Below are 24,254 nucleotides of genomic sequence, written 5' to 3' on the forward strand. Positions count from 1 at the left end.
ATGATGAACTGATGAGTCTTGATTTAGATGGTAGGGTCAGAATTTTATGTAAACAAGATGACCTGTATCCCCATGTAATGTTTGTGCTATATGTGTAAGGTCGGGGGGGTCCCATTTCACTTCAGGGCAACCTGCATGTGACGAATAAAGCTTTGATTGATTGATTGACATCATGGATCCATTACCCAGTGGTGACACTTTTGGGCTCTTAATATGTTAAGAGCCCAAAAGAGTAATGTTTTATTCCTTTATTTATCCAGGTAAAAATCCTATTGAGATTAAAAACCTCATTTCCAAGAGAGACCTGGCATCAAGGCAAGAAAAGTCAAAAAAGTTGCTGGCCATGTCTACCTCCTGTTTATGAAGAAAATGTAAATGTCTCCTTGAAGCAGGGTAACATACCATGTCTCAGATCTCATTGTGTTCAAATGGCCTCCACAGTCACCAGATCTCAATCCAATAGAGCACCTTTTAGGATGTGTTGGAACAGGAGATTCACATCGTGGATGTGTAGCCAGCAATTCTACATTAACTATGTGACGCTACCAAAATCTCTGATGAATGTTTTCAATACCTCACTGACTCTATGCCATGAATAATTAAGGCAGTTCATAAAGCAAATGTAGTTTCTATCCCATTACTAGCAAGATATATCTAACTGAATGGGTATAAACATTTCTACTTTCAGATTCAAAATCAGCTTATCAAGCTGAGAGATCTGAATATGCCCCTAAAGCATGTGGGGTACCAGGAAATCACTTAAACAGGTTTCAGATCATTGTCAGTCACCAGTGTAAGTAGGCTTTGATATCAGGTATCTTTTTTAAAAGTAAAAGTCCCCCTGTAATTATACCTATGCATTACATTTTCACAGTTGCCTTTCATCACTGTTTTTCCCCCCTGACTCTAAAATGTAGTAAGAATGGAGCTAAGTGTGCTTTCAAACACTGGACCACAACACAGCAAATGTGAGGAATATTAATACAACATATTCCCATTTCTAATCCACCACTTTTATATTTATTAAAAAACCGAATCTTTGTATCAGCAGTTGGAGATCCTGCTTACATCATGTTATTACAAACCCAGTAGGATTGCAACGGACCATCAGCCATGCATTCAACACTGCTTTCCTCTGAGGTTCTGACTGGAAATCAGCTTTTTTTGTTGCTGTCAGAACTCAGGTATCAGCTCTGCTCATCTTTGCATTTCTATACAGCAGTATGACAGAGTGGTTATTAATATAATTACGTACAGATGAACGGGATTTTATACAGTGGGCTAAATAAACACACAGTAAGCAGCAGTTGGAGGGATCAGCGCGCACACACACACACAAACTCTCCATTATCCCCATGTCCCCCTTCCTTTCTTCATCTACGATTTATCTGGATAAACTAAAATAAAATTTTATAATTAAATTCTGTAATTAATTTACACAAGTGACATCAGGCATCAGCCTAAGGGACGCCAACTATTCTCCCCAGATCAACACAATAAAAACAAACCACATTGTAAAACAAAAAGTTTAAAAAGTAATTAGTGTGTCGGTGTGTGTGTGAGGCCTTTTTCATTTAATTGAAACATCGATTGGGCCAAATTAGAGTTGTGGTAGAGCCCCAGCATGATTGCAAAATGCATCTTATTGTAGTATAACTGCTTCTCTTTGGATTCCCTCGCAGTGATCTGGCCTCTCCTTTCTCTGCCCTATATTTTTTACAACACTCACAGAGGCAGTTGTTCATGCAGTGGACGAGCATCTGCTTGAAAGCGTTTAGGGTTAGACTGATTTAAGTGTCACCAAAGATCAGCTTAGAATTTGTCCTGAAAAGAAAACTCAGAAATTGCCATAACAGTGGAATATTACTTCTATATGTATTTATGAACTTTACATCATTCTTAGCTCAATATATTAACTTTAATGGCTCGCAATGTACATATAGGTCATTCTTTAATCCTGTCCAGGAGGAAAGGGATATGCATTGTTTAGTGATGATCACTGTCTCATCAAAAACCTCTGTACAAGTTTTCAATATATGTAAAATAATCATCAAAAGCTAAGAAATAACTACTGAATAAACTTACTCCTGAGATTACTTTCTCAAGTTCCATTTGCAAGATGATAATTGACAAAGTTTAAAAGTCACTTAATCTCTTCTCAATAAAGGTTGAACCCTATAAACATATTCAGTTTTGCACTAGAAACAATAAAATCCTTTGGTTTTCCTTTAAACACTCTCCACAAAGGAATAGTTCAGTGCTTTTTTTTAAGGCAAGAAATGTACTCCTGTTTGTCTGTACTAATACTAACTTCTTAGCATGAAAAGAAATGTTGCCGAATTGAAGATTTGCACAGTTGTTTACATTGTTTTTCTTCTAATCCAAATGATTATTTAATTCCTCCAAAATCATTTGGTCTACTTTATTCTAATTTAGATGTATTTATAGAGTATTCTTGTTTTGTTAGTGCTTTTAAACTGATTGCAATTGGAAGGTTGGCTCTATGGAAATGTAGCCACAGATGGTTGAAGTTTCAAAAAGCTGATGTGCTGTGCTGTCAAATACACACCGACATCAGCTAATGTAACCATTTCGGCCTTGTTGTAATCATAAACCTGATTGTAAGCTGCCTACATTTGAATCCATAATGGTTACTCTGTCTGTATCTGAAATGCAGAAGTCGAGTTCATGTAGGGAGTCAGGACAAAAGAGGTTTACTAGACTCTGTGAAGGAGTCATGCATAAATTCAGCTGCACAGACATCAGCTGTAATTTTGACATCCAATTGCAGACAGAATTGCACAAGTAGGCCTCAGTTCTTTCCGGCTTTCAGGTGAGATAAATACAAGCAATTATCTAATGATCTTTCAAATAGCCTCCTTAGACCACAAGTGTAAGCCAGTTGATCAATGTGGCCTATGTGCTCTTAGAGACTGCATAATAAAGAAACAAAGCACAGGATCTCCCCTTACCTGACTTGAGTATTGATCTGTAGGGAAGTGCACGGCTTGTAGAGTATGAGCTGAAATTACTCAGAAGCTGCAACAACACTTTACAAACGAGCAAATGAGTGGCACATCAGACATCTCCCCAGGCAGAACTAGTCCAACAGAGGCAGAAAGACTGCACTGACAGAATATGATCAGTGTTCATCTCCAAATAAAAGTACCTTGTTTTCAGTGAAAAATAAATAGTCCACCACTAGAGTGACAGGCGGATATATTTTTAAATCAGCCTGTCACAGTTACTAGACCTGCATTTTGAATGTGCACACTCATGTGGGCAGGCAATGAGTCATTGATGAATGACAGCAGAAATAGCAGATCTTTGAGTCTTGCCTTTAAGTGCACACACAGATGAGGCAGTAGCTGTTGGTTAGCAGTCTGTGGTGATAAGGACTTCTCCTTAGTCTGCTCCTTTCTGGCAGAGATGGTGCCCTGTGGGGAAAAGTGTATGTCAAATATCCCGAGTGAGTAAATAATATATGAAAGGACTTCACAATGTGACGTAATGTCATTTTTTGTGCTGCAGGTAGTCTGGGATGCTATTATTTCATACCTTCCTAAAACAAGGGTCCACCAGTTCACTCACTAACTTTAAGTTGGCCAGGTGTATGGACTTCTTTAAGAGACAAGCTCTAGCTGTTACAGTAAGTTAGCTAATGCAAGCTAATACGTTTGATTAAGCAATCATTTTGCTCATTTTGGGCAACTTGTAAAAAATCAATTTAAATGGCGTCAGACTTAAATTGTGACTTTATACTGTTTTACTTGTTGTCCACTAATGCCCACTAATTAAGGTAACTTTAAACATCCATTGCTACATATGAGTAAATATCATTTGATGCATGTCACAGTGCCCATCTCCCTCCTCTCGCCTCTCTTTTGCACACATGCAGCTCTACTGTTTTGTCAGAGCCACCGCACAATTAGCAACTGCAACTGGTTGGACGACATTAATCAAGTGCAACAATAAAACTACTAAATCATAATGCTATTTAACCTTTCTGCTGCACAGCAACCTGTCACTAGCTGGATCTGCAGCCCAGACAGTCTATGCTACACTGGAGCTAAAACAGACCCTTGACTAATTCCCTGAGGTGTACAGCAGCTGCGTGAAAGTGGGACAGATGGCATCTTGTAAAGCCAGAGTGGCTTTTTAGTAATCTTGAAGTTCTAGAAAATGAAAATATGGTTGTATTTTAATATGACTGGCATATAACCCAGTCACCTTAGCATGTGTGTGTTAACCTGCAACAAAACAAGGCTACGCCCATATTGTTTCTGAATATTTCTGTTTAGCTGAATAGGAAATAATTTGCTAGGAACACTCGTCTTCTTTCATAGATTCTCTGAAGACCTGTAGATAGCTGATTCTGCAGCTGACACAACCGGATGAATGGAGATCCAGTTTAAACATTACTCTTCTAAGACGCAACTTGGAAATGCTGCTGTGCTCTGTATTTGCAAGTTGTAGACAAACAGGATGAACACGGATGAAGCTGTTTGCAAATACTGCATCTCATCTTTCCTTTCCTAGAAAGAGAAGTGTCTGTATGAAAATCACACCATCTGGATTTCCAAATACCATGTTGGTATTTTGGTTGTGACAGAAGTCACACAAATTAATATCTGAAAATACTCAAACAACTAAAATAAAACTGTCTGCATGTCAGAACACCAGTAAAACTCAACAACCAAGTACTTTGTCAGGTTTTTCACACATTACAGGCTGCGATTTTCAGACAGATTAAAGGCTGAGATTATGATTTTTTTTAATTATCACTATTATTTCTAGTCAGTTAAATGAAAAGTGCATATTTCTCCCATTTTAATTTTTATTGTATTGTTTTAATCTGAGTTCAGCAAGCTGCCAAGCCTGTAAACTCACATTGTGAAAAATGTAACTCATCTTTAAAAATTTGCTTGAGACTAGGGCTGCTCAATTAATCGAATTTTAATCACGATTACGATCTGGGCTTTCAACGATCATTAAAAATGACTGAGCCGATTATTAGCCCCTCCCTAATTTATCCGCGACACCTTAACGGTCCGTGAAAATATTGTCGGGCATAAACCGTCCGTGGCGCAAAAAAGGGTGGAGACCGCTGATTAAGAGGACCCGAGGGAAGCTCGGAAAGCTAAGCAGAAGTTATTTGGAGAGGAGAGTGACTGCCGTTGGTTGAAAAGAGAGTTTAAAAAAAAAACTTCAGTGGTGTTGCACACTATTTTATATTATTTTTTAAAGTCATTATTCAATACATTGTTATTGTTAACCCTTTAAAGCCGGTCAGAGCAGCACGCTCCGTTTTGTGTAACTATTTTTAAATCCCTGTAGAACCTGAACCGTGTAAGCTAGCGCAATAATTTGTTTTGCATATGAAACCGGAGGAGTTGTACTTACATCTGATGCCATCAGCTTGTCCTAGGTCACGGTTTCGTTCCACATATAGCTTTGCAAAAATTGCATAAAAAGCGCTTGCAGGAACAAAAACATAATATTCCAGAAACACGCTTTGCCGTTCCTATCAGCTGTTCGTAACACTTCCCACAGTGAAATGATGCACATGCTGTTTTCTTTGCAAATTTGCATCATAGGATTGTTTTTTTGTTTTTCCTGCAGTATATAAAAATTGCTGTATCTCCAAAATAAAACTATGAAGACACTCAAAATAAATTTCCTGTGGTGGGAAACTATTTTTTGCAACTTTATTGTATTTAAAGTTTTGAGGGATAAACCTCTTAAATTTCTCCAAGTAGAAATATATGTAAACAAAACAAAAGCGATTTTCAATTTTTTTTGTAGTTTATTGCACTTTTTTGCAATTTATGTAATTACTATGGACTTAATGCATATATATTATTAAAATATGGGCTATAACAGTTGTATTGATGTATAGCAACTTGAAATGCTCCCACAAATGGCACTACAACATGTAAAAAAAATAATATAAGCTCTGGTGGACTTGGTTCTATAGTAGGTCTTAAAGGGTTAAATAAATATCGTCAAATAATCGTGATCTCAATTTCAGTGAAAATAATCGTGATTATCATTTTTGCCATAATCGAGCAGCCCTACTTGAGACTCATCGTCGTCATTTAACCACCAGTATGGTTAATTTTTATAGTAATCATGAGGTCTTCCATTAAATATTTGCAGTTTTATTTATTCAGATGTTTCTAGTCTTGATGCCAAGGCAGTTCTTTATGTAGCACTAACCATCCAGAGAAGGTGGCATGCATTATGTAATGATCAGCTATTTACATAAAGGCAGCTGAAATATGTTTAAAGAATGTAGAGGGTCAGTTTCATCTTAACAAGTTGAAAGGGTCAACCTTTAAAGAAAAGTTTTGCTTTCAAGCACATGAGTGGTTTAGAGATGTATGAGCAAGGCCATAGAAGAGTTCAAAGCTGAAGTTCACAGTGTTACACAAAGCTACAAAGATAAAAACTGAAGCAGAATTTCATAGCAAAAAGCTGCACTGAGCTTGGTATGTGAAGCCTGATAGCAAATATACATCACATCAAGTTAATAACTTAGACATGCACATGTAAATATACGCTTTAAACTGATTTAAATGCCTTGACTTGCATCAGTGTTTCCTTAAAAGGATTGCTCCTTTGTGGGGATGAGCGGTCTGGGGCAGTCATCACGTGCACTATAAAGCAGATTTTTTTGCCTTCTCAGTGACTGTGTCCAAGAGAAGCACCGCTACGATGTCATACCACTTTTCACAGTAAAGACATTATCAGCCAGACACCAAGCCCAAAAATTTTTTGATTCATCAGACCAGAGAATCATTTCTATTGTGTTCAGAGTCCTTTAAATTCATTCGGAAACTCCACACAGTCTGTCAAGTGGCTTTAACGCAGAGTGGCTTCTGTCTAGCTGCTTCACCACAAAGGCCCGAGTGATGGAGTGCTACTGAGACGGTTATCCTTCCAGCAAGGTCTGTTTGGCCAGATGGCCATCTCTGTAGAGTCCTGGTGTTTTTTCCATTTCACAATTATTGAGACCAGAGTGTTCTTGAGAACACTCTGAGCTATAGAGATGGTCTCATACTATTGCACTGATCTGTGTTTTGCCTCAGTTTGTCACGGACGTGTAAATAGAGTTCTTTGGACTTCATAGCTTAGGTGTTGGCCCTAACATGCAGGTCAGGGAGGTAGCTTATACAGATGTGCAGTAGAGATGGACTCTAGGAGAGTTTTCAACATCTCAGGGATTAATCATGCAAATGGGATGTGTCTAGGCCAGATTCTGAAGTGCCACAGCAAAGGCACAGTATTTGTAAAAGAGAGACCCTTTTTTGAGTTTTTCCCTTAATCGCATCCCTGTATGATATTAATTGATATGTTAGATGAGGCCTTTGTCTTTGACCTCATGGTTAGATATGCACACTTGCTTACAAGGGATGCACCCTTAAATGTTTAAAAGCTTTAAGCAGAACTGTGAAAGCATTTCTGTCTAAGGTGATGTTTACCCTTCACCTCTGCAAGAATCTCTTCTTTGCCATTTCCCTTGAGCGACAGACGTGCAGACCTTTGAAATTTGATTAGTGTTCAGTCACGAGTGTCCTCTGGAGTGTTGAAGAATTTGTGAGTACTGTGCTGACAGCTACTCATGCCTGCTCAGTCTTGTTTTATTGTAGGAATAATCATAAGATTACTTTCTATATGTAAGTTGCTATACGATTCTTTTTTTTATGCGAATTGCATCTAAAAGTGAATTTCTGAGTTATTTCTCCTCCCCTGTATGCTGCTGCTCAGGAATCTGCTGGCTTACATATTTGCATCTGCTCAGGGACTGATTAACACCTGGGGCTCAAGGAGGAAGCAATTAACTATCTGGTATGACATGGAATGTGCGAAGCTGCATTCAGCCTTTAACACACCTCTGTTACATGTTGTTGATTCACTGTGTTTGAGAGTGGCTCCAGATATGTTCCACTGTTATTACTGCTGACTTAAAACTGAGAACCACTTACACAGTCAGGCCCTTTATGGATGTAGCTGTAAACATGTGATGAAGCTCTCTTTGGTGACAGTAGGCAACACATGATGACGTAATGCCAGGCAGGAGGAATGAGCCATTTTTGCTTATTATACAGTCGAATATAGACAAAATGTTTTGGGGAAAAAATGGAAAATGCACTTTTTCCTTAACTTCACATTCTTCCAATTGTTGCTCTAATTTTGTCTCCATTCTTTAAACAACAATGTAGTAAACCTGCGATTTTTAGTGTTTCCTCAGCAGTTATGGCAAGTAGGGCTCATCATTTTCATAACTAAATTGCAAATACAATAAGAGATCTATGATATGTAGAGAAGGTGGTGCATTTGGTTGATAATACAGACCGTGTGTGACACAGTTACAATTCATATGAGTCAATATTTTTTACGAGCTTCCTTATGAGCTGTTTTGTTCTACGTGGCGGATTGAACTGCTGGTCCTGTATGGATTAGATGAAATAGATTTGAAAATTGACAATGCAGCTGTTGAATGTATCTCATTTTCACCATGTGTGTAGTTGAGGTGCTTATTGTGCTCTTGTTTTTGTGTGTTTTATCAGATATCGGACGTTTGTCTCAGAGGACGCAGGCCCCAACACATTGGTTGCTACGGTGCTGGCAAAGGACCCCGATGGTGATGGGATCACGTATAAGATCACCACAGGAAATGAGGAGGGCAACTTTGTCATTGACAACCAAAAAGGTTTGATAACTGGACTGTTTGTAGTTTTCATTCGATCATTAATGTTGAATATTCTTTTAACAACTGCTTGTTTCCAACTCCATATTTGTATTTTTGAAAACTGCTACATGATTCATCCTTCAAAAGCAATCCTTATTTGTCCTACACTGGGCCGTCTTGCAGCCCCTCAGTTCATCTTCTGTCTGAGCAAAATGGTTTATTCATCTTGCCCCTCCCCTTTCTTCTGATAGGCTGCAGCTAGAAAAGAGGAGGTTGGAACTGGAAGTGGGTGGGGCTTCTGTGCTGACCGACAGAGCTGTCTAAGGATATCTGGCTTGCAGTTTAAGTTTAACAGTTTTTACCTCACAGAGATGCCTTACTCTTGGAAACTTTCAAACTATCTATGTTTAAAAGCAGACACATAACAGAAAATAAGGAAAAGCAGAATATTTTTTGTCTTCTACATGTAGATTATGTACAGAGAAGAATTAAGAACTTGTGCAAACACCCCGCCCTTCAAATATGTGTTTCATATGAGTTTTCTCAGCACGGTGGCACGGTGGTTAGCACTGTTGCCGCACAGCAAGAAGGTCCTGAGTTCAATTCCAACATCAGGCCGGGGTCTTTCTCTGTGGAATTTGCATGTGCTCCCCGTGTTTGTGTGGGTTCCCTCCGGATACTCCGGCTTCCTCTCACCATCCAAAGACATGCAGCTTGTGGGAAAATCCAAATTGCCACTAGGTTTTAATGTGCGAGTGAATGTGAGTGACGGTTTCATTGCCTGTCTTTTTTTGTTTTTTTAAAGCTCAAGGAGACTACATGTTTGAGATACATTTACCTGCTCCATGGTGGTGCATGATGAATTATTTTTATCTTGCTGCTTAAGATTTTAGGGGAAGAATCCTAGAACCTCAGGCTGCTTGGGGCTCTGTTATTATTTTGCTCTTCACCCATTTAGCACAAACCCTGAAACATCCACAAAGTGTTCTCTTTCCACAGTTATTTTCACCTTGCTTTGCAGTGTTTCTTCCCTGCTCTATTTACATACACCATATAAATATAAAAGCTCTGTATTTTGTCAAGTGTGGCCCCAGGGGTCTTGAAAATATGCTTTATAGTGTGTGTTTTGGTTTAATGTCCTTCACCACAGCTACTGTTCAGTGGATGAGGATGCTTCACTGGCGCTCCTCTTACTGCTAGCAGCTTTGTAAAAGATATTGAAATTCTGACAGGTCGTGTCATAAAGACATTAGAATTACCAGCCAAAGTGTGAAGACCATTTTCACAGTCCCTCAGTAACAAAATACCATCTGAGGTTTATAGTCACACATCTCAACTTCCTCCGAGGCAGGTGCAGTAATGCCAGGAGCAATATGAAATGGGAAGCTGTGTTAATGACACAGTGTGTGTTTTGTGTGTGTCCGGGAGTCGTAATAGTGGCAATTTCATTGCGGTTCGACCCTTTTTGTAAATTGAAACCCCCTTTGAATCTGCATTTCACATCACAGGCTAATACGATGACTTTTACAAATTCAATTACTCAACTTCAAGGCGCAATTTCCTCTGTTCACGTGCAATGACATTCACTGTCAGCTGATAGCAGCGGCCATTTTATCAAGCAAAGAAAAGATTTGTAGCAATAACTCGATTTCGTCACCTATCAGAAGATGACTCTTTGCCATTTAGATTGTTGGCTCTGCTCGGGTTTTGTCACACTGACCTAATTTTTGCCTGTCATCAAAAGTTCACTTTTTAATTCAAGTTTCTTTCAGGCTTTCTCAAACTGACAGCGTGCGAGGTTTGCTATATGGGAAAAGTTAATGTTGACACCTCGCAAAAACTAATTGAGCCAAATTCATGACACTTGGTGAAGACGTGCTAGACGTGCATGGACAGTGGAAGACTCTAGACCGGGATCACGTTCCTTAAAACTGACAAAAAGGGGTGTTAGCTGAATTTCATTCCCAAGTGCCCTTCAAGCTAACCTGTTTTCATGCAAAATAGATGCCAATGTCTCATATACACATTATTTATAGTTGGCATATACTGATCAATTTAGCCGTTATCAGTTTCTTCATTTTCATCTCTTCTCTTAAGGTCATTCTGATCAGAGGCTGCTCGCTGACCTACTCGGCACAGCACACATTTATACTTGTCACTGTAAACCAGCACAAGCAGTTTCAGGACCTTCAGCTGAAGAGATGAAGCGATAGCTGTCATTTTCAGTCTTCTCTTTTTTGTTTTTAGCTTCTTTTCAGATTTCAGATTTAATTTCAAACGTATCAAAATGTTTTTCTAGAAAAGGCTAGGGTTTGGATCTTTATCTGAATTTGAGTTTATGGCACATTGGGCTTCTGCTCAGGCTAAAGGTGGGGAGAGTTGATAAATATGATACGATCAAAGGATAAAGTTACAAAAATAAATCAAACACATTAAGATGAGATTAAGATAACTGATAGGTTTGTAACATAAACCTATTCGCTGGAACGTTAAGGACAATCTGCTACGCAGCAAAAGCAAGACTCAAGGCACCAAAGTTCTCTGGTTACTCATGCATGAGGGAGACCTGGCTGGAGCCAAGCGTCGTTCCACCACTTGACCACTGTCAGACTCTCAGCCAGGTTTCCTCACAGCACTCCTTTTATTGTGGTTACATGAATATGCATAGGGTCATTAACATATAACATCTTACATAGGTATACATGTGAACAAAGAATACTGTGTGTGTGTGTGTGTGTGTGTGTGTGTGTGTGTGTGTGTGTGTGTGTGTGTGTGTGTGTGTGTGGGGACTGCTGATCAAAGGGTCAAACATCCTTGGTCAGGAAGAGGGTAGCCTCCCCCTCACCCTAGATGGTTCATCCTAGATAACACGGTGAGGAAGTCCTGCAGTTCATCTAAACAAAGAGCACCTAGACTAGAACAGACGTAGCTACGTTAATCCTACCATAAAACAATAAGACACGGTATGACCTCTCATGCTCCCAAAGTGCTGTCTAATACACACAAAGTTTGCAGACTATCAAGGATCAAAACCTCTACCAATCTACAACTAATTACAAAACTCTAAGCATATATAAGTAAATATTTCTAAGCATAAATGACAATCAACAATACAAATCTAACATTTCCCCCCTTTTTGACCTTTATGCCTGAAAAGTTCCCAGGTATGAATACGTCATGTCTGACAGTTTCAATGCAAACCTTTTTATACTCAGCATATGTCAAATCACCCTAAATTACTGAAAGGTACACAGTTTAATAAATGTATTAGCAGTTACCCCATTCCTCATTGAGCTCATCTCATGGCAAACTGCATCTTACGAGCAACCAAAGAAATTGTTAATTTAATAGTGAAACTAAAAAAGTAACATTTTCAAAAACATCTCAACTTGGTGGTGCTTCCTCCGGGTGTGCACATCACATGTCTCTCTGCAGAGTGGTTTAAGCTCTGCAGGGCGTCATGAATGTCTCTTCCAGTTGTTTCCGTCACTGTCCATAGGACCAGAGTCCAAATGTATGTAGAATAGACATTCAAACATACTAGTTGGTTTTGTGGTTCGTCAACATGGGTCTCAGCTATTTCCAAGCTGCAGACCTCTCAGCACTCTAGTTTTATGGCCTCTTACCAGCCCCCATCACCTGACTTCAGACCTTCGTCTTGTGAGGGGGATATTTATGACTCCTTAATTGTCCACGCTCTGCAGAAAAAGCTCTCTGTGGAAAGGGTGCTGGGTTCCGTCATCTTACTGCTGTTATGATCCCAGCAGCCTTCAGAGTGTCATCGTATGCACAGTACAGTGGCACAGCGTTAGGTGATGTTCATAGGAAACTGCTGTTATCACCACCATAGCTTCTGGTTCCTGTGCTTTCACAGAATCATGATGTCATCCTCGAACTCCTTCTGCGCTGTCGATGGAGCTTGGCACGCTCCCCTCATCCCACGAGTTTTCATGTTCCAACGCTGCTGAAGGTTTAAGGCAGAGCACGTCGTACACCTTAGTTGTCTTCCTCAGCGTCAATATTGAATCTTTCATTTTATTTAAAATCTTGCTGTGGGAAGTCTCCTCTTGATTTCCTGGAAGCTTAGTAGCACAGCTCTCTGTGTGATGTCTGCTGTGCTGAAGATGATCTCTGATCCTCCTGAAGCCTCTCTCCCATCTTGTGGACGATCCTCTCCTCTATTTTGCAGGCAGTTTCATGGTCCTTGCTGTGGCTCCAAGGTCTGATTTCATGATGGGCCCCAACCAGCTTGACCTTTGACCTCAACCACTGCCTGGCTGTCAGCTATGCCTGGAATGGTTCACGCTTCTCACTGGGCCTCTGAAGATTTCTCAGGAGATTACTGCTGCACCTGTATTTCCTTGCTAAGAAGAAAAACTTCTATTTGGAGAGCATGTCAACAATCATCAAACCACATTCTTTAGTTCAGTGAACTTTACTTATAGGCCATCAAAGCCTCATCTGAACATGGATGCACCACTTGCATAGGTTTAATATTTGTAAATAAACGGCTAATCACACAAATCACTGCAACAATAATAAAAAACATTGTTTAATGTTAATCCTTGGACCCCTCCTCTTGACGCATGGACACACCCATGCGTCAACTCACCAAACCTGGATTCCAGTCTTAAAGAAAAAGATTAGCTAGATCATATCCCAGGCAACATCAGGGCATCTCCTCCCCTGGAGCAGCACCACCCTGGACCTATAATCCTGCAATGAAAATGTTAGTGTGCTTTGCATATTAAGTTTGCTTAACACCTGGCTCTCCCAGGAGCCTGCATACACACCATCATGGCCTGGAAAACAAAATCTGGAAGTAAAATCAAACTCCATACCTGTAAACAATTGTATCATAAGGACAAGAAGCATTCAACATCAGCAAGACAAGTGTCACGTGCAGGTTTTCTCAAATCAGTAAACTACAATTATTTTCATAAGTCGCCTCAGACATGGATCATCCCATGTACTCAGGCAACATTAATGTAATCGGTGACTGCTCTTAAGCAAAGTCACTCCACTTATATATTACTATGGGCTCAAAAGTGGCCAGCTAATGAGCCCATATCAAACTATCCCAGAAACACTGTATCTCTTATTTGTTTTACTCATGTCACTTGTCCGTTTCAGCTGAATCTTCCACAGCATTCTCAAAGAAATTAACATTAGCAATACACATTGACTGTAGTCAGACAGAGGTCAGACACAGGTCAACAGGTTCCAGAGGTGCCATAAAAACACCATAAAGTCAACCCTAGCTGTGGAAAGAAGTAACACCAGTTCTCAACACAGGAAATTTCACACAGGTTATTCACATTATCAAAGTAACCTTCACATTTTCCCATCAACACAATGCAACAGCATCACCACTCATAACCTGTAAACACAGTTTTCCTCACACATAAACCCAGAAATCCTGTAGTAGGAAAAAACATCAACCAGTTGTCCTGGCATAAATCGCATCATCAATTCACATGAAGAACTGGCATGCTGTAAGAAAAGAAAATGCAAATATTAGCGCTTGCGCAGGCGTATGCATACTTTGTCACAGATATCTCTGTGAGCACACAAGCTAGTGAATGACACACACATAGTAAATTCACAGACACAGAAAATGGCATTTAAAAGGTTAAATCATCATGCAACCTCGAGTGTTGCTGTCATCTTCCTGCTCCTGTAAAAGGAAACACATGGGTTCATCTGCACCTTTGTCAGGTGGGGGTTAGCTTCACACAATCATGTTCAGTCAGTCAGATATTTTAAAATTCTTACTCATTCACTCAGTGGTTCCTTCTTTTGCTAATTGTGGAAATTATCATCGCATTCGTTTCCACGCTCAGCAAAACGACGTTATTTCAAAAAGAAAAATAATTTAGACTGGATTTCCTCGTTGAATCCTTTTTGGGGGGGACTCTCATTTCCTAATTGTCCCAAATAAGTGGCTTTCTCCTGAACCCATTTTAAATGTGGAGAAACTCACTTGCAACAATTTTCTTGACGACGTGTAACGCTTTTAATTCCCGACTTGCAGATCTGCTCAAAGAAAAGAAATTCACAAGCAAAAATCAGTGCTTGTTCAAAAATGAAAAATAAAAAATAACAGAGATTATCAAACCAAACTCTCAGTGCACTGTGAAAGTATCAAAATAAAAAGGCCTTGTTAAGTCATGACACAAGCTCCTCATCTCAGGAGGGTAAATCATACCATTAGCATGGTTTATCATACCATCATACTAATCGGCAGGCTCAACTTCACAACAAAAGAAAAATCATCAGCTAGATTCACTCCAAATCAACCATCAGCTGCACAACACACAACATAACCCTAATGTCATATTAGCTATGAGTTTAATCACCCGGTCTGTGCTCTTCACTCATTTAAGCCACAGATCTATTTTATTCAATTTTTCCTTTTTCCCTTCATCATAAAACATGTGACATGCTGTCATGCACTTCACAAAACAGTCTGTTCTGACGTATTCAGAGTTGTGTATCTAAATACAGGATTCACTCGCACATCAAAGCAGGAAACTCAGTGTTTTAGAGTCTCTACTCAACACACAACAAACTCCAACACATCTCATTCACTCGTGCTAGAATTCAATCACCTTTCATTAATCTAAAACCGATCAACTAATTTGCATATCAGCTATTAACCCACTAAGTTGACAGGACGACAGAAAAGCATGTTCAAAATAGTATCACAAAAGACAATTTCCCTCATACAGTAAATTACTTATGCTGCCTCAATCAAGCAGGAAGCTTCTCCCAATTTACCATTTTAACAACTAAATTTATTGTCTGATCACTGGTTGGTCAAACCAGGATCTTTTTTTTTTTTTTTTCCCACAAAAGTTAAATTGTTGTCCTGCAACTTGTAGAGTCAATTTTTTTTCTTTAGGATAAATTCAGTATTTGATAACAAGTGTCTGCTAAATTGACACTATTGTAACACTGATGAAAGATAACAAGCTAATTTTCATTGCATGGGTTTGTGTTATTAGGCAGGTCTAATGCATGTCTGTGGAGCTGCATCTCCAGCAGAGCATGTTCTTAAAGCTGCCTTTCCTACACACTTCTCTGCTATTATTTAATCATTTCTTAACTAATGTGCTATGAGTCTTCATGAGTCATTTTGTGTTTGGAATTGTTAGTAGGGTTAATGCATGTTCTGCTTGTGTGTGTGTGATTTTGTATATGTTTCTATTTTCGCAATGTTTCAGACTCCGTCTCAATTTTCCAACTTAAGCAGTCAGTTTTCTTTTCCCCAGGTTTGCTAACCCAAATTTTGATTTCCCACATTAAATAATTCCTATGTGTTCTCACCTAGTCTTCTCACTCTGTTGTCCTCTCACTCTTTTGTCCTCTCCCTCTTCAACAGTCCCGGCAGTTCTCCTTCAGCTTTGTCCTGTCTAGTAGCTGAAGTGCTGCTGCTGCCTTCTTGGGCGACTTCTTAGCAGCTGCTGCCGGTTTCTTGGCTTTGGCTGCGGCGGGCTTCTTGGCTTTGCTCTCAGTAGCCTTGTTCATCTTGAAGGATCCGGAGGTCCTGGTGCCCTTGGTCTGCACCAGAGTGCCCTTCGCCACCAGGCTCTTGATGGCGGTCTTGACACGGGCCTTGTTCTTGTCCACATCGTAGCCTCCGGCAGCCAGAGCCTTCTTGAGAGCGGCCACAGACAGGCCGTTGCGCTCCTTGGAAGCGGCCACGGCTTTCACAATCAGCTCGCCCACGCTGAGGCCGACCTTCTTGGGCTTGGAAGTCATCGTCTTCTTCTTCTTGGCCTGAACCTCGGCGCAGGGCGTGTTTATGATGGAGCCTTTCCCACCACAGCGCTGGCACGTTGAACGCATCATGAAGGGTCCATTTCTTTCATGTCGCTAGCCGCATGTGGCTTGCCCGAGTCACTCAGTCCTTTTTGAGCATTTCAACATGCTGCCGCCGCAGACCCTGGCCTCAGATCCAGCAAGTTTAGCGCGCTGATCTCCAAAAAAGTCCCGAAGGCCAGAAAGACGTCAAATAAGTGTCTCGTGCTGAGAACTCAAACAAAAACTCCTCTTCACGCTGCCATCTTGCTCGCCCCTCCGTGAAATTCAACCAATCAGACAGGAAGATGGGTTTGCTTTCTTCTTCTGCTGCTGTTTATCCACATTGCTGCTGCTTTGCTGGGACTTTTTGTGCTCAGGACTTGCTGCTGTCTCTTTATCATGTTATTGCTTTGGAGCTGCATTCCTTATCTTCAGGGAGGAGTGAGCTCGCTTGTGAGGTTGAGAAACACATGGCACTGTAAATAAGTCAGCCAGAAACTTGGCCTGCATGTTTCCAATGATGTTAAACTATAACTTTCTTCCGACCGCTGCATGTGGAAAATTGATTCAGGTCTGTTTTTCACCTGAAAGTGACAAACTAAGACATTTCATTATTATCATCACTGCTTAATCAACACACATCTCTCTCTGTGTGTGTTTTTGTGAACAGTCTTTTCTTAAAAGCAGAAAATGAAATTGTAGTTGTTTTTGGCTGATCAACACAAAACCTTTTTCCTATGATTTTTCTTTTTCACTCTTTTTTTTTTTCTTTTTTTTCGTTACAATAGCTGGTGACCTGCAGAATCACCGCTCTCACTCACAATCAGAGGCAATCACTTTTGCACAGTGCACAAAAACACTGTGATGTCAGACACATTCACACTCACTTTTTCATCTGCATAAATAAACCATATGGCTGGAGATATGTGCCATGGCGATCCATAAGCATGATCACCAGTTTATTTAATTATTTTTAATCCAACAAAACAAATAAACAAAAACATGATGCTGATGCTACACACACACACACGAGTCAAGGTGCAGAAAAACTGCTCATGGAAACGCTGCACACTCTCTGTTTCCCTCTCTTTGAGTAGTTCTCAGACAGCTCTTGATCTGATAATGTGTAGCTTGCTCATCAGCTCAAAAAACAAAAACAAAACTGCAACGCGACATCACACAGTAGTTGCATGCTCTGCCCACAGTGGCAAAGTCTTACACTTACATATTCAACACAGCTTCTCCATCATGTATTTTTAGATGTTTCATACAGGGTTGAGCATATTAGTTGTTTTCACAGATGTGCTCTATATCTCAACAATGGCTCATAATAAGACGACAGTCTTCCACACAGGTCAAGTGCCTCTATGCACTTCATGAGTTTAAATATTTATCTATATCACTTCACCTCACATGTCATTGTACTGAATTTAAGCAACCACAAGCTTAATGTAGATTACTTTTAACAACTATCCACCTCAATTAAATCTATGGTCTGGCACACAGGCTGCTGTCGATCAGGGCAAGCTAAAGAATAAACATTGTGTCAGCAAGGGGTGGGGGGAAAGCCATTCACCAGAGCATATCTTAAGTGCTGCTGATGTGGGCTGGCCTTCTCCACAGCTCTCCAAGGCTGGTGTGTTTTCTGAAAACTTCTAACATTTGAATCTCTTCCATTTATAAGCCTGCGATTAACCGCACGGCTCAGGTCCGCGTGAAACCCGCGCGACCGCATTCGCGTGCACCCACGCAGCTGTGGAGCCTTCGCTCTCTCTCTTTTATACATAAATACTTTGTGCTGCCAGGAGCAAAGTCCAGCACAAACGTCTTTCTCCCTCCGACTCACTCTTGGTTGCTTAGAAACCCATGATAACAACAACAGTCGGTGTCACAGACCACATGTTCTGCTCCGCACACACAACAACAACAACAACAACGACGACGACAATGACAACAACACAAAATAGGCCTACTGTCCAGCACAATCTGGACCCCGCGGAACTTCTCAACACCCCACTGAGCGGTGGAGAACTCACTACAGTACCCCACACAGCGGTCTGTATTTCGCCCCACTAAGACGGCGAACCAAAAAAAGTTCGAACTGCGCAACTCTGCGACTTAATGCTTCTGTACAAAAAACCCCACTGAGCGGCCTTGTACATCGCCCCACTTAGACGGCGAATTTTAGCCCCACTGAGCGGCCACGGGCAACACCCCACTAAGCGGTGAAGACGTAATTATAGCTATAAACTCTTTTTTTTTTTTTTTTCTTACTTGGAGTTGCTTATTGCGTGTAGCATCAGTCCCGAATCCCATCAATCGCCATCCATCGAGGAGAAAAAAAACAGACGGCTAATCCACCGGCCCGATGACGAATTCTCACGCCTCAGGACTTTGTTGCAGGACCTCTATAAGTCCTGGCTGACGTCAGTCTTTCGGTGTGTCTCTTTTCCCCTCGGTGAACGTCGACTCCAGGGATCCGGCTCTCGAAGGACCAATTAATGATAGGTTTGTAACATAAACCTATTCGCTGGAACGTTAAGGACAATCTGCTACGCAGCAAAAGCAAGACTCAAGGCACCAAAGTTCTCTGGTTACTCATGCATGAGGGAGACCTGGCTGGAGCCAAGCGTCGTTCCACCACTTGACCACTGTCAGACTCTCAGCCAGGTTTCCTCACAGCACTCCTTTTATTGTGGTTACATGAATATGCATAGGGTCATTAACATATAACATCTTACATAGGTATACATGTGAACAAAGAATACTGTGTGTGTGTGTGTGTGTGTGTGTGGGGACTGGTGATCAAAGGGTCAAACATCCTTGGTCAGGAAGAGGGTAGCCTCCCCCTCACCCTAGATGGTTCATCCTAGATAACACGGTGAGGAAGTCCTGCAGTTCATCTAAACAAAGAGCACCTAGACTAGAACAGACGTAGCTACGTTAATCCTACCATAAAACAATAAGACACGGTATGACCTCTCATGCTCCCAAAGTGCTGTCTAATACACACAAAGTTTGCAGACTATCAAGGATCAAAACCTCTACCAATCTACAACTAATTACAAAACTCTAAGCATATATAAGTAAATATTTCTAAGCATAAATGACAATCAACAATACAAATCTAACAATAACTCTTTATTGTCATTGCACAGTCATACATAGTACAATAGTACAATGAAATTGGAAAACTGTCCCACGTCGGCACTACATACGACACAACACAACATGACACGACACATCACAACACAGTAACTTAAATTAGTAATCAAATGACGAATAAGTGTATGTGTATTGCACACTGTTATTATTCCATACTTCCACGTTCCTAAAATAACCAGTAAAATGATAGAAATCATGTTCTTTATTATAAGTGTGCACTTATACTCCGAGCGATACAACTAACTTACACTACCAACATTTTTACTCTAGTACAAAGATGCACTGACTCCTTCGTGGATGTGAAGATGTTTTGCTTTGCTTTTTTTGTTTTTGTGATTTAGAAATACAGTATGCTATCGATTTTACTTTTTATTTCAGTCCTTCTCAAAGCTTGTTTCTTTGCAATTTGCAAGTTGTACTAATATTAGCATCATAGGTAAAAAAGGAAATCTTTGGAAAATGCATATGCATTTTCACAGTATGATGATGGTGTTTGGTGTGTCCACCTTTTGGCTTTTACTGGTTGAAAGCATCAACTCGGTAGGCATTAAATTTCACTGAATACTGATTTGGTGCAGGAGTCCTAGTGTAGCCAAGCACACCCAGATTCCGAACATTCCTACTACAAAATTTCACTGTGGATTTACTTTAGTCTCCTTCTGTCTCCTTTATATATCCTTTTATGCATGGTTACATATACTTTTTTTTCTTTTTTTTTCTTCTTTAATTTTATTCAAATGCTGTGACATGCTGGCACATCTCAACCCACCCCAAGCATCTGGCCTTAGTTCCCCGAGTGGTTTAGAGCTGCTACTCATCTTCTCCCTTTGAGAGAACTTTTACTGATGCATTCTTTTAATTTCCTCAAGTACAAACATATTTTAAGTAGTGCTGTCAGCGTTAATCTCGTTAAAATGACGTTAATGCCATAACCGCATTAACGTGGCAAATCACCGTTAGCGAGTTAATGCGGATCACCCCTTTCTATCCACCTAGCATGCAGATAGCATAAGAACCTTTGTAACGCAAAGACAGTATTGTAACTGTAATGTAATTACTGGATTTAGTAATTCATTACTTTGGAATGTGTTTTCAGTGTCTAGCATTCTTTTTTTTGCTTGCTTCAAACCAGTTTAGTGGCTGGAATAAATGAGACTTTGGGACATTAAGGATGGGGATGCTATTTGGCGAGTGTAGCTGGAGCAGGAAGACAGTGTTTGACTTCATATCCATGCTAAAACCACGCTTTAAATTGTTTCAGAAAATCTTTAGTTTATGTTTGACGTCATTATTTCAAGTTTAGTTCTGATCTTCAGAATGCCATATTCAGCATCATTCTGCAAATCTTTGAGGGGATGTGGAGAATCAGATCGTTTGTAAGGTGTTACCAGAAGGAATGCAATTACCTGGATCGCATATACAAAAAAATCGAAAAATGCATTCTGCATCAGTAAACTAATTAGACAGTTGGCCAACATATAAATGATGTAAAAAAAAAAAAAAGTCAGTATACATGGAATCTCTGTGAACATATTTCTCCATATGAATATGATGAAATTATAGGCAAGAGGCAAGACTTTTGTTACTGGAAGATTTCAGGACTGTGTTCTATTTCTAGTCAGGGTAGCACTGACATTTAAGTTGCCATATGGGCTATGTGGAAACAGAAGAAGCACAATGTGATGTCAGCTGTTGTCTGAAAATTATTTAGATCTTTAAATTTATCTGCATTCATAAATGGTGACCAGCAGACAGAGCAGGAAACCTAAAGTGGAAATGGGCTTAAAAAATGGGCCTAATCGCCCAGAAGCTCACACATCTGACAATACCCAATGGATTGTAAGATTGGGATAGGTGTAACATACGTTTTCTTCTGCAGAAATCCAACTCGCTTTGAGCATGCTGCAGTGTCCGTCCCTCTGTGTCACTATCATATTACATTCCTTTAATAAGCCCATCTTTAGCTGTGATGGATTTACAGTAGATCCACACTATGACATTACACAGTTTGTCTGCACCAAAGTGTGTGAGCCAAAGTGTGAAACCATAATGCTTGTAATATGATCCAATATCTAGTTTCAAAGAGCCCAATATTTGGTCATTAAAAGTATTTTATGATTCTTATAATGGAAGGCGAGCACATTGGATTCCGCCCACCCTCTCCAGCCCATCTCATTCTCCCTCGGCTACTGATGAAAATCGTTTATTGCCTCTTCTCCCCTCTTGTTGCCAGCTCCCCCCTCTCACCACCTATCCTAAATGTCCGACAATCATTCAAGTGATTATTTTCCTCCCTTCCGGCAGGAGCAGCCTTGGCGGACTCCCTCTTCATGTTAATTTGCCTGTAACTCACCCCAGAATACAGTGTGTTTCCCTGAGATTTAAGACACCCATTAGGATGTGAGCAGGCCGGTCAATATGATGATCACGCTCTTCCTATTAAAACCCATAAATACTAAAACACCCGCTCTGTTGGATGGGAGGAACTATTTATTGACAACTGAGGGGAAATGCTGCAGCCAATAAACATGCTTCTATCATTTCCCTTTTCCCCTCACAAGTTTTATGGCATTTTGGAAGACAGTATTTCCTACAGAAGGAAACTCAGTAGCTGAGTTTGTTTTCAGTGAAGCCTCTTAGGTAAGTGTGTCATAGTGTTGTCTTGTTTTATATCTGTTATTTATTCTTTCCTCTTGAACCGCTTGCCTTCTGTCTATTGTGTTGGGTCTGATTCGCTGACCTGTGTGTGATCCCAGCTTTATGTAACAAACCCACATACTTTTGCCCTCATTCTTCTCCCTGGTCCCCCCCGGCAAATATATTGTTATTCTCTCCCTCGCTATTCCACATCTGACTCTTCTTTAAAGCTTCTACTTTTTTTTATCTCTCATGGCTCCAGCCTGGATTTTGTTGCATGATGCTGAATGGAGGAAGTGCTTCCTCTCTCCCTCTGTCCTCCATTCCCCACCCCACTGTGTCCTTTGTCTGCTGTGTCTCACTCACCCCTTGCTTCGTCCTCATCCTTCCTCCCTCCTGGCTGCCTTCATGTGAAGTGACGGATGCTTACTGACCCACAAGGAAACATCTTCTCCATCTCCAGTAGGCTATGATATGTGCTGGCCCTGTTAACGGCAGCAAACACACACACATGCAGAGAGTGTCAAACTTATTGTAGTTTTTTGAGTAATACACATGCACACGTACATAAAACAATTTGTGTATATGTACAACAATATATAAAATAAATAAGATCCAAGTCTGACAAACATATACTTGCATGGTAAAATCCATAACTGCAATATAAGCAAACCTGAACATGTGCAGATGTTTACATGTATGAATGTTCAGGATGTGTAGATCTACATACAGGCCAGTGAACACTACCAGACACACACATGCACACCCTGCCATTACCCATAATGGCACAGGGACACAGATCTCATAGATTAGAACAGACGCTCACTGTATGTTTTGTTCTTAGAATGTCCTAAAACCTTTTCCATGTCCCATTTTCAACCACTTACCCAGCATGTGTTTCTCTCATCTGAGGCTTTTAGACCCTATTAGATGTTTATGCCAACCCAAAGCAGAGTAAAGCAGGGATGAGACTAAGGGGCGCCTCCGGTGATCCCTATACGTGTAACATGGTGAGCGAGCTATAGCCTCTCTCTGTGTCTGCCCGCTGCCTTTACTGAACTGGTCACATTTATCTGGCCCTCTGTCGCAATTCATTAAGCATGAGTGCACTACGCAGCACTGTTGGAGCAGTGTGGGTGGAAAGAGAGACTGAAGAGTGGACTAGTGCTTACACTCTTAATGCATCCTTCGCATTGGTATACATGTTTTTGAAAGGTTTACTTCACGGTCTGAAAGAGTCCCACTTTCTGATATCAGGAATCTGCATACATACATACGCCATTTCTGCTGTTAGTATGTTTGCCTTTACCAGTGCAAAGCAAGGGTTTATTTAAGGACATTAGCAAATTTGGGGGGAAAATGCTCAGATTGTAAGACATGAAGATGTCTTTCAACAATGAAACACAATTGATGTAAAATCATGTCTAAGGATTTCTTTGAATATGTCCAAAGCTTGTAAAGTCAACCAAATCTGGTTTTAACCTCTTGGCTATTCTGAGTGCCATGGCCAATTAACAGGAATTCGGGGTCTCCAGAGGATGAATTGTAATGACTTTGGTGATTGCTGGGGCTCTACTTAACGAACAAAATATGTCAGCCTTTGCCAGCTAAATTGGCACTCTTAAGTGTTATATTAACAGAATTAGCATTTAAATAGATATATGCTTTATTTATCCTTTGTGCCCAGTTTTCATCAACCCCAGTTGGTTGCTCTTTTTGTAACAAACAATTGTTCTAATTTTAGTCTCATTGTACCTCATTTTTCTTTATTTTCTTTGTATTTCAGTCTCTCGTAAGCCAATTCTACAATGCAACCCCTATCAGCCCCAGCCACGCACCGTACAATAGCCTATTTGGGTTGGAATAATGAGAAATTCAGAGAAAACCATCTAGGTTACTGTCTTTTTAGAGTATGAGCAAATTGCTTCTTCTTCTTTTTTTTTCTTTTTTT

General features: G+C 40.3%; 2 protein-coding genes across 2 annotated transcripts in view; one reads left to right on the forward strand and one right to left on the reverse strand.

Moving 5' to 3' along the window:
• The window catches only part of LOC308397943 (neural-cadherin-like), a 348,547-nt gene that overhangs the window by 119,487 nt on the left and 204,806 nt on the right, over window positions 1-24,254 (forward strand). The window contains exon 7 of the mRNA XM_080884232.1: window positions 8,574-8,716. Within this exon, the coding sequence (XP_080740358.1) occupies window positions 8,574-8,716 (143 nt within the window). The remainder of the gene's footprint in view (window positions 1-8,573; window positions 8,717-24,254) is intronic.
• On the reverse strand, window positions 11,415-19,648 carry LOC308397944 (histone H1-like). The gene has a single exon (XM_080884233.1). It carries the CDS (start codon window positions 16,547-16,549, stop codon window positions 16,073-16,075), a length of 477 nt encoding a protein of 158 aa, XP_080740359.1. The 5' UTR covers window positions 16,550-19,648; the 3' UTR covers window positions 11,415-16,072.

The sequence above is a fragment of the Rhamphochromis sp. 'chilingali' genome, assembly GCF_963969265.1.
Source record: "Rhamphochromis sp. 'chilingali' genome assembly, chromosome: 6".
NCBI classification, from domain to species: Eukaryota; Metazoa; Chordata; class Actinopteri; order Cichliformes; family Cichlidae; genus Rhamphochromis; species Rhamphochromis sp. 'chilingali'.